The sequence below is a fragment of the Myotis davidii genome, unplaced genomic scaffold, assembly GCF_000327345.1.
Source record: "Myotis davidii unplaced genomic scaffold, ASM32734v1 scaffold169, whole genome shotgun sequence".
Taxonomy (NCBI): domain Eukaryota; kingdom Metazoa; phylum Chordata; class Mammalia; order Chiroptera; family Vespertilionidae; genus Myotis; species Myotis davidii.
In genome coordinates, this window is record NW_006383005.1 from 1,673,133 (window position 1) to 1,684,784 (window position 11,652).

At 38.9% G+C, this 11,652-nt stretch overlaps 1 protein-coding gene across 3 annotated transcripts in view; it reads left to right on the top strand.

The window, feature by feature from the left end:
- Positions 1-6: 6 nt before the first annotated feature.
- The window catches only part of RAB6A (RAB6A, member RAS oncogene family), a 60,508-nt gene continuing 48,862 nt past the window's right edge, over positions 7-11,652 (top strand). For 2 of the 3 annotated variants that reach the window (XM_015557492.1, XM_006777941.2), the window contains exon 1: positions 7-221. In XM_015557492.1, coding sequence (XP_015412978.1) covers positions 152-221 — 70 coding nt within the window. In that variant the 5' untranslated portion in view covers positions 7-151. Of the gene's footprint in view, positions 222-8,040; positions 8,046-9,470; positions 9,475-11,652 lie in introns of those variants that run through there. The other variant, XM_015557493.1, reaches the window with a different exon arrangement.

Here is an 11,652-nt window from a genome sequence, read left to right on the forward strand (position 1 = left end):
GTGAAGAGGAGCCCTGCCCCAGCCTTGCTCCGCCGCCCGGCCCTGCAGGGGCCGAGAGAGCTCGGCACCCGCCCTTTTCGTCAACCGGTGGGAGCAGCGTCGGTCCGGGAGGTCTCTGGGCTGAGGCGGCAGTCGCTCCTCCGGCTCCATCATGTCCACGGGCGGAGACTTCGGGAATCCGCTGAGGAAATTCAAGCTGGTGTTCCTGGGGGAGCAGAGCGGTGAGTGCGCGGCTCCCCCACTCCTAGCCAGGCTCCCCCACTCCTGGCTGCAGCGTCCCCGCACCGCCCCCAGCGCGGCCCTTCCGTCCTCGGAGGCTCCCTGCCGGCCTCGCCTTCGCGCTCGGTTCCGCCCCCAGCCCTCCCCCGGGTTCACCGACCCCTCTGAGCCACCGGTGCCTTTTCGCTTCGACCCGTCAGTCGGATTTTGACCCTTTCGTCCCCGGCTCCGGCGTCTCCTTTCCCCGCAGCCCGGCCTCCTTCCGTCGGTCCCCCTCCCCAGACCCCTCCCCACGCCGCCCAGCACCAGCCTCCTGTCCTTCCCTTTCTTCCCTCCGTCTCCGTCGTCTCACACACCCAGCCCCCTTCCTGGAGCCCCACCCTTATTTCTGGCTCTTGTCCCAGCGCCTGGGCTCCGTGAGGCCCACCCTGGCGAGGCCCATTCCCGGGAACCGGGAACCAGCCCCCTGCAGCCTTGGGCCAGGCGGGTGGGATCTGGGCGTTGTTTTCCCCAGAGGCCGGGCCCTGAGAAGTGCGGATCTAATGGGAGTGGGGGTCGAATAAAATTCTTGGATAGTTTTCACCTGGGTGGGGAATTCGTCTGAATTGTAGAGGAGAGGTATCTGAATTGGAGACGACTGGATGGAGTAGTGGGGGGTGGGGGTGGGAGTGGCGGCAGCAGTGGCGATTTTTGCCCCTTGGGTTAGGCTGTGGCTTGTTGGAAAACCTTTTCTTCTCTTGACTTTCATTCCTGACAGTTCTTTTGACAGTGTTGGTGCTTTCCCGACCTCTGCCAGATGCCATGTCATGATCGTTTTGCTTGGAATTTTTCACATCTCACCTCACCTTTTTCTCGTTTCTGCATGAAGCAGTGTCTGATTGTCCTCACGGGGGTGCAAACAGGAATTGCTGGGGAAACTGTTAGTTATCCCATTTCTTCCTGAGTATTTTCCAGTCCTATATTTACGATTTCTGGGAGAGAAGGTTTGAGAATAACGAACATCTTTGTTTGGAGGATTTCCCTTGGGGTTAGGAGAGTGTTGGAGTAGGGATTGATTCATCTGTTAGTTTTCTAAATTAGATTTAATATGTAATATCTCCTCAGCTAAATGACTCTTTTATGCTTAATATTCCAGAGTATCTGATAAGTGAAATTGTTATCTCATTTACCTGGTCAGGCTTCTGCTGTCGCTATAGTTTGTGTTAGATACAGGATCCTAATATTGTGATGGTTGTGTAGAAAATTACTTCCTGTGGTAATTCCAATTTTATGCTGCATTATGCAAACTTGATACTTGGCAGTTTAGAGATTATAATCCGTTGTTTTTCTCACACTTTTCATGGTCACCTTTAGAATTCACTCATTGAGAGATTAGTTTCTCCCAACTCTTCAAACTGAGTTACCCTCTAGCTGTCTTATAGAAAGGTTAGGTTATAGAAAACATTTGTTATCTTTTGGTTGGAAAGAAGATAACTAACTGATACAAGTTCCGAACTTGAGTTATGTATACTAACACTAACTAGGTTAGTATTAGTTGCAAAATTGCTTCTAGTTGGACCTGAGAAATTATTTTTCTCTTTTCAACATAATATTTTCCCTCCCCCTCTTACCAAGGAAAAATGTAGCCTTCTCTTTGCTTATGACTTTTCCTGAAGTAAGTATAATCTTGTTTCTTTTCTTTTTATTGATTGATTGATTGATTTTAGAGGGAGAGGAAGGGAGGGAGGATGGTGACAGGGAGGGAGACTGACACAGATAGACAGAGACAGAGAGACATTGATTTCTTGTTCCACTTATTTATGCATTCTTTGGTTGATTCTTGTTTTTGCCCTGACCAGGAATTGAACCTACAACCTTGGTATATTGGATGATGCTCTAACCAACTGAACTACCCAGCCAGGGCCAGAACAGTTTTAGATCTATAGAAAAATTGAAAAGATCACGCAGAGGGTTTCCACATAGCCCCACCCAGTTTTCAGTATTACTAATATCTTACATTAGTATGGCACATTTGTTACAATTAATAAACTAATAATACATTATTAACTAAAGTCCATAGTTTATTCAGATTTCCTTCGTTTTTGTCTTTTTGTTTGTTTGTTTCAGCATTAATTTCTGGATAACATATTTAGTTGTCCTATCCTCTTAAGCTCCTCTTAGAATATTTTTTAGGATTGTTTATATGCTTTTTATTTTTAACTCTATGTAACTGTGAGGTTTATATCTTTTGAGGTTACTATATTTCTAAGTAATGCCATCCAATAGCTTTGACAATGACAGATTGATCTTTGTTTTTATGGGCAATGTCTGTAATTTTTGTACATTAGTAAAGATCTGTAGAATCCATGTCATCTTGATGTAACTCTTCATGAATTATTTATCTTTAGGTTTTAGAATTACACAATTCAGCTTTCAGAGACTAATCTGTGGTAAAGCCTGTTCGTTTCCTTAATAGCATTTACCACATTTATAATTCTTACTAGTGGCCTGGTGCATGAAATTCTTGCGTGGGGTGGGGGGGTGTCCCTCAGCCCAGCCTGCACCCTCTCCAACCTGGGACCCCTGGGGGATGTCCGACTGCCGATTTAGGCCCGGCAGTCGGACATCCCTCTCTTAATCCAGGACTGCTGGCTCCTAACCGCTTTCCTGCCTGCCTGCCTGCTTGTGTGTTTGTTTTTGTCTATTTCCCACAGCAGAATACAAGCAAGCCCCCATCCATGGAGATTAAAAACTTTTTTTTTTTTGCTCATTGTATCCCCAGTGCCAGGCTCATAGTATGTACTTGAAATATTTGGTGAATGAATGGTTGAATATAAAAGTAACCAAAGCTATAACCTATATTAATCTTTGCTATGGAGAGACCTAAATTTTTTCCTTCTATAATTAATGGTTTAACAATAACATTTTATATTTACATTATTTGATTGTATTCAGGGTTACTGCAGATGCTTAGCTGGGGCAGGGAACCCAGTAATTTATTGTCCTCACCATTTCACTAAAAAAAAAAAAAAAAAAAAAGACTGGCCAGGATTTCACACTTTTTTTGAGTTGAGCAAAATTTAGACTTTTTTCATCTTATCAAAAATTTAAGGTCTTATTGTTTCAGTACACAAAGCCTCATTGAATAAATGACATCAATCTTGGTAGTCTTCCTATATGCTCTTATGGTTTCTTTATATTTCAGTAGTATACATGGTTTAATGAAGGAATGTTGAAATACATGATTTGAATCTCAAGTTTCTTCAAGGAATCCCTTTTTTACTACCTGTCGCTATTGTCTTGAAATGCAGAGGTACTTTTAGGAATGTCATTTTCGTTTACTGTAGAAGATATTACTACAGCCATAACCGGTTTGGCTCAGTGGACAGAGCATCGGCCTGGATATTACTACAAACAAATATTATAGGTTACAAATTAGGAAACGTGAGATCAGGAAAAAGCACATACCTCGCCTATTACTGCTTATTTTTCATGGTATTTAACAAAAATTTTTAACATTTCTTTTTAAAATAATTCTTTAAACATTTTTTAATATTTTTAAAAAATTGATTTTAGAGAGAGAAGAAGGGAGAGAGAGAGAGAGACAGAGACATTGATGTGAGAGAGAAACATTGACTGGTTGCCTCTTGTAAGTACCCTGACTGAGAATGGGCAACGTAGGTATGTATGCTGACTGGGAATCAAGTCTGCAACCTTTCAGTGTATGGGATGACGCTCCAACCAACTGAGCCATACTGGCCAGTGCTACATCAGTTCTTTTGACTTAAAAAAATTATTTTACTATGACAGACTAGGCGTACTTAAGAATTTAGATTGGCTAGATCAGTGAACTTAAACTTTTTTAAAGATGGGTTATGCACTTACAAATTATTGAAGCCTCTGAAGAGCTCTGCTTATGTGATTGATTTGTTCTTTATTGACCTGAGAGAAAGAGAGAGACATTGATTTGTTGTTCCACTTATACATGCATTCATTGGTTGATTCTTGTATGTGCCCTGACCAGGAATCAAATCTGAGACCCTTTGATGCTCGGGCAGATGCTCTAACCACTTAACAGCACCACCCAGGGTTCAATTTTTTTTAAATCTAAAAATAAAGATAATAGGGTCTATCATGTAAACTTACTGTAAACATTAAATTATTTAACAAGTGTATTTAGAAGAGTGCCTGGCACATAAGAAGAGCTCATTAAATATTTTAACTTAACAAATGTTAACTAAAAACTGCTATAACCAGTTGCTCAGTGGTTAGAGAATCATCCCGAAGGGTCTGACAGAAGGGTCTCAGGTTTGATTTCCAGTCAAGGGGCATATACCTCTGTTGTAGGCTCGATTCCCACCATGGTCGGGGCACATGCAGGAGGCAACCAGTCAGTGTGTCTCTCTTACACATGATGTTTCTCTCCCCTTCTCCCCGCTTCCTCCACTCTCTCTCTACAAAAAAAAAAAAAAAAAAAAAATCGATGGAAAAAATATCCTTGAGTGAGGATAAAACAACAACACTGTACCCTGTTGTTCTGTCATTGGTTTGGTAGAACCTTCTCTTAAGAAATTTTATTGGGGAAGAAAGATATACTTCCTAATGTAATATAGTGAAATGAGTGCAACTACTTTGAAAAGTAGAGTTAAAAGGCTCAGAGAAATGATAATGGATGGAGCATGGAGTTTCAGAGAAGACACATTATAAATATGACTAATAGTTTGAGCATCTTTAGTTGAAATTCTTTAATTAAAGCATTCTGTCGTTGGAGGAGACTTTGAGAAGGTATCTAATCCATTTCTCATATGGCTTTAATCTGGACCACTTTTCCCCCCCTCCAACTTTGTTATTAATAAGTAATATAACCACATTTTTCTCAACCCACCCCCTTTCTCCTTTAGTAATTATGTATGTTTTCTTGTGTATATTCTGGGATTTCTTTATGTAGACACAAGCAAATATGAATATAATTTCTTGTTCTCCCTTACATAAGATATATCAGACTTGATTCTTCCACTTAACAATATACTCTAAAGGTCCTTTCATATTAGTACATAGAGAGCTTTCCCATTCTGTTTTTTTGTTTTTAAATAAAATTTTTGTTTTAGATTTACAGAAAAAGTGCAAAGATAATAGAGTTTCTATATACTCTACACCCAGTTTCTTCCATAATTAACACCTCTCATGTACATTTTTTACAATGAATGAACCAGTATTGATATCATTATTAACCTAATTCTATATTTTATTTAGATGTTTTTAGTTCATCTAATGTCCTTTTTCTGTTTCAGGATCCCATCCAGGATACTGCATTTGATTTAGTTGTTAGGTCTCCTTAAGGCAGACTGTTCTTTGGTGGGACAGTTAAATTGGATCACTCTTAAGTTACTTTGTCCTGTTAGATATCACCAGGAAGACACATTTTGTAGTTTGTTTGTAATATATTTTTATTGATTTCAGAAGGGAAGGGAGAGGGAGAGAGAGATAGAAACATCAATAATGAAAAAGAATCATTGATTGGCTGCCTCCTGCATGGCCCACACTGGGGATCGAACCTGCAACCTCCTGGTTCATAGGTCGATGCTCAGCCACTGAGACATACCAGCTGGTCCACATTTTGTAATTTTTAATATCAAACATCCCTGTTTTGAAATTCTCAAATCTATCCTCATGCTTTGTTAAAGCTTTTCTTTTTGGGAAGACAATATATTGTGAGAAAGACAGCTCCAGAGATAATCAGGCTCTGCTTCTAATCTTGACCCCAATGTTTATTGTGTGATCTTGGACAGTTTACTTAATCTTTCTAAACTCTTTTCATTTCTGATATGGTAATACTAACTTTGTGGTGTTGTTTTCCCCATCCTCTAAATATAGATATCATTCATTTTGGTTAGATTGGTATTTAATCTTTACATTATTAATAGGTAAATGATATTCACAGCTGAGTCATGTAGTATACAGTTTACTTGTACTCTCTTGCATGTCTTTTTGTATTCTGTTGTGTCACTATTTAACTTGCTTTTTTCCTTTGTTTAATTTACATGCACATCATTTATTTATTCCCAAACTCTTTACCAACAGTGTAAATCACTTTTCAGAATGCATCAGATTTTCCCTCAGTTTGATCTCCTTAGGACATCTCTCCCAGAACTTTTTGACCTTTTCTAATTTATACTAGTTACCCCCTTATGGTTGGTAGATTTTCTTCTCTTTTTTATTGGATGTGTTGGATGGATTCCTTGTTTCTCAAATTATATTTTTTTCTTCTTTGTTTACTCCCTCATTACATGAAACATATCCTGCAGTAGGTAGTTAAGGGAAGACGAGAGGACGTTTTTGAGATCTTGTGTATCTGAAAATGTATCTGTACAAGCCTTAACACTGGAAGTCCTTGGTGGAGTTTAGAATTAATGTATTGCCTTGAAGATTCTAGTGTTGCTATTATGACTCTTTGTCTTTTGATCTTTCATAATGATATGTCTATTTTCTTTTTTTAAATACACATTTATTTTTATTGATTTCAGAGAGGAAAGGAGAGGGAGAGAGAGATAGAAACGTCAGTGATGAAAGAGAATCATTGATCTGCTGCCTCCTGTATGCCCCTCACCAGGGACCTAGCTCACAACCTGAGCATATGCCCACAATCCGAGCATATGCCCTAACCAGGAATGGAATTGTGGTTTATAGGTTGATGTTCAACTATTGAGTCACACTGGCCAGGCTCTATTTTCATTTTATGTACAGAATAATAGGTATTAATCCTTTCATACTGGAAACTACTCTTTTTAAGTTTCAGGAAATTTTCTTAACTAGAATGCTATCCTCTTTATTTTCAGTTCTCTGAAATTCTTCTTAGGCCTCCTGAATTGATGCTCTGATTTTATCTTGCCTATTTTTTCATTTCTTTATGTTTCTGATTTAATTCTCAAAAGATTTTCTTAACTTTTTCATTCTATCAAGTTGTATTTCTGTTATCATTTTTAAAAAATATGTTTTTATTTACTTTAGAGAAAGAGAGGAAGGGAGAAGGATAGAGAGATAGAAACATCGTTGAGATACAGACCTCGATCGGCTGCCTCCTGCAAGCCCTACTGGGGATTGAGTCTATAACCCAGGCATGTACCCTGACCAGGAATCCAACCTGGGACCTCTTGGTTCATGGGTTGATGTTCAACCACTGAGTCACACCGGCCTGGCAATTTCTGCTATCTTAATTTCAAAGGGTTCTTTATTTTTTTAAGTTTTTATCTATTGATTTGAGAGAGAGAGAAGGAAACAAAAAGGGAACGAGAGAGAAACATCGATTTGTTGTTCCACTTATTTGTGCACTCATTGGTTGATTCTTTTTTAAAAAATATATATTTTATTGATTTTTTACAGAGAGGAAGGGAGAGGGATAGAGAGTTAGAAACATCGATGAGAGAGAACCACCGATCAGCTGCTTCCTGCACACCCGCTACTGGGGATGTGCCCGCAACCAAGGTACATGCCCTTGACTGGAATCGAACCTGGGACCCTCCAGTCCTCAGGCTGATGCTCTATCCACTGAGCCAAACCAGTTAGTGCTGTTAATTCTTGTATATGCCGTGACTAGGGATGGAATCCGAAACCTTGATTTATTAGGACAACACTCTAACGAATTGAGCTACCTGGTTATCCTGTCCTGCTATTGTGAGATTGCATAAAACCTTGCCCAGATACCCCATTAAGGTGTTACATGCTATACAAAACATGTCTTTGCTTTTTAAAGCTTCCACTCTAAGAATCATAGAATTTTATAGGTCATATATCCATTTCAGGGGATATAGCTGTTAAAACTTCAGATATAATTTCTATTCTTGCTCATAGTTTAGCAAGGAGCAATAAAGTAGATATAAATCTTTTACATTTTTTTCTCTGTACCTTCCAGCCTCTATTCTTGGACCTCCCCTTCAGTCCATTCTCTACATTGATATCAAAGTGGACTTTATAAAAATGTAAATCAGAGTAACTTTCTTGAAACAAAAACAGTGTGTTCCCAGCTGGGTTGCTCAGTAGTTAGGGTGTTGGCCCTCAGACTGAAGCATCTCGGGTTTGATTCCAGTCAAGGGCAAGTACCTCAGTTGCAGACTCTCACATTGATGTTTCTTTCTCCCCACTCCCTTCCATTCTCTAAAAACCAATGGAAAAAATATCCTCAGGTGAGGATTAACAACAAAAAAAACACAGTGTGAATGTATTTAATGCCACTGAATTGCACACTTAAAAGTTCTTGAAATGGTAAATTTTATGATATATGTAGTTAAAAATTTTTTGAACTAAAATAAGACAACCCCACCTTTGTAAATTTTAAAAATGAGTCTTAGAATAAGTCTAAAATCTTTCCAAAGGATCTACATGGCCCATACTACATTATAGGGCTCCTTTCCATCTTCCCATTCTTATCTTGAACACAGTTCCTACCATCTCTCTCTTTTTCAGCCATACTGGCCTCCCTCTCCCCCCCCCATTTTTGTAGCTCTTCACTAATCTCCACCTTGTTACATACTCCCTTTGCCTGGTTAACTCCAGCTTATCAACCACACTTGATCTTAGTCAAAGGCGATCTCTCCAGCTCATCCTTTAGAGTTCAGCTTGAACTTACTTCTTCAAAGAAGCCTTTGCTGACTTCCTCAGAGTGGTTTAGATTCCCAGAATTCTTTATACTTTCAGTACTTCTTCTTGCTGCCTTTAATACAGTTGTAATTATTTGTCTATTAAAATTTCTGTTTTCCATTTGGTCTGTAAGTTCCACAAAGGTAATGTTCATGAATTTCTTTCCTTTTTTTTTTTTTTGGTAATTCTTATCTGAGGATATTTTTCCATTGATTTTTAGCGAGAGTGGAAGAGAGAGGGAAAGTCCGAGAGAAACATCGATGCGAGAGAAACACACCAATCGGTTGCCTCCTGCACAAGCCCTGACCAGGGCCTGGGCCGGGGAGGAGCCTGCAACCAAGGCACGTGCCCCCAGCCAGAATCGAACCCAGGACCCCTCAGTCCACAGGCCGATGCTCTATCCACTGAGCCAAACCGGCTAGGGCATGTGTTCATAAATTTCTTACTCGTTGCTGTATTTTAAGCACATTGCACAGTGCTTGCAGCTCACTAAATATTTTTGAATAACTAAATGGTTTATGATTTTTACCCCACTTAGTTTCAGAAAGACCTTGATGTTGCTCACAATAATAAATACATATAAAAGAAACTATTTAAAGGAAAAACAGAATAAAACAAAACTAAAAACCTAGGAGGAGAGAGGTTTGATATACTAAGTATCTGGTCTGACTGGTTCAAGTTGAGGAAAATAATGACTCAGTAAAGGTCATTGGATTTGTCAAAAACTAATAATTTTTATTTTTTAAAATTGATTTTAGAGAGAAGAAGGGAAAGATACAATGATAGAGAGAGAGAGACATGAATGTGATAAACATCTCTCAGTTGTCTCCCACACATGCCCCGACTGGGGATCAAACCTGAAAACTAGGTATGTGCTCTGACTGGGAATCAAGCCCACCATCCTTTGGTGTATGGGACGATACTTCAACCAACTGAGCCATACTGGCTTGAGCGAGAACTAATCAATAATTTTTAAATGGTTTCAGTAGAGTTTTGGAGAGTCAAGAAAAATTCAGAAGTAGGCAATATGTATAAATGATATATATTTGAGAAGTGAATTTGTGATTGAACCAAGTATGTTTCTGGGTTCTTAAAATATTATTTTAACCTAGTATGGGAAATTTTAAACATAACAGGAAATACAGCGAATAGTATCATGAACTCCCATAAACTGTTACTCAGCTTCAATAATTATCAACTTAGGATGGGTTTCATCTATAGCACATATACCCTCCGCCCTCCCACACACTAAAGTGGGTTGAAGCAATCCCATATACATGTCATTGCAAATATTTTGGTATGACTGGTAAAAGATGAAGACCTATTGGTATATTGTTGACATTCATGAATATAGTTACCCGCAGAGGCCTTTATTTTTGGAATATTTTCTTTGATACGTTTTTGAGATGTAATATTTCGGGATCTCTAGATCATTGCTATCCAATTGAACTTTCTGTACTAGTGGAACTATTCTATATTTGTGCTGTTTAAAATGATGATGACTAGGGTGACTGAGGAACTGATTTCTAAATTTAATTTCAGTAGCCTCGTGTGGCTAGTTAACTAACCCTTTATCTGTACTTAACCATTCTCTTAAAACTGAAGGTTATCCCTTCAGAAATTTATGCATAAACACCTAAAATTATTTATATAATCAAGGTGAGTTAAGTTGATTATAATAGAGAAATAGAGAATGTGATGCCTCATACATTTAGACAGATTTTAGGCCACCTCTGGACTAAAGATATTTGATGTGTAGTATTTAAGGCTGCACAAAATCCAGTCAGAGTTTTTGGATCTCTATCATAATGCTTTTCACATAGGTGACCATAAAATATTGACTGTACAGTCATTAGGAATCTGGATAAATAGTCTTTCTTCTTTAGGAAGGTGACAGAAGTATCATCATACATTAAATAAATAGGAAAAAAACAGATGACTACTGAAGTTACTACTTATATGTAAACTTTTATGTTTGTTTATTGTTATTTAATATGGAATATTTCTTTCCTTTGGCCTGTGAAATTATTATAGTTAATGTGATATGGGGAAAAGGCCTGGAGCAGGAGTTAGGAAAACTGAACTATAGTCTTTGGTCTACCACCTTATAAATTATGTACCCTTAAGAGTTCACTTTTTAACCTCTCTATGTTTCGGTTTCCTCATATGTAATATGAGAAGAATCTTCCCCCTTCCCCATATAGCATGGCCTGTATAGATGGTCCTCTGTAAGTTCCACAAGGGATTTACTGTCAGAACCCTCTCATATAGTCCTACTTATTTAATCTCACAAAACTTCCAGAAATTGAAAGTGGTTCCTCTTTACAAAAAGACTGAGTACATTTAGTTTTAAATAAAACATTCCTTTGTATTCTCAAAATTCTTCAGTTGAACTTTCCCCTACAAAATATTGTACATTTATTTTCAAAATCTCTGATACTGTAGTAATTGTAGTTTTTTATGTAAAACAATCTAAATAGTTATTTCATCCTCAGTCTGATTGATATTCTAAGTATTGTGGTGATTTATTTTTCAGTATTTTTACATTGCTGCTTTGTTATGGATTGAGTTGTATCCTTCTGAAGTTCATATTTTATTTTTTGTTTTTTTAAAATACTAGAGGCCAGGTGCACAAAAATTTACGCACTCGGGGGGGAGGGGGCCCTCAGCCTGGCCTGTGCCCTCTCGCAGTCTGGGACCCCTTGGGAGATAACGACCTGCTGGCTTAGGGCTGCTCCCGGGTGGCAGAGGGCAGGCCCAATCCCTAGGTGCAGCCCCTGGTCAGGCTCAGAGCAGGGCTGATAGGGGAGTTGGGGCACC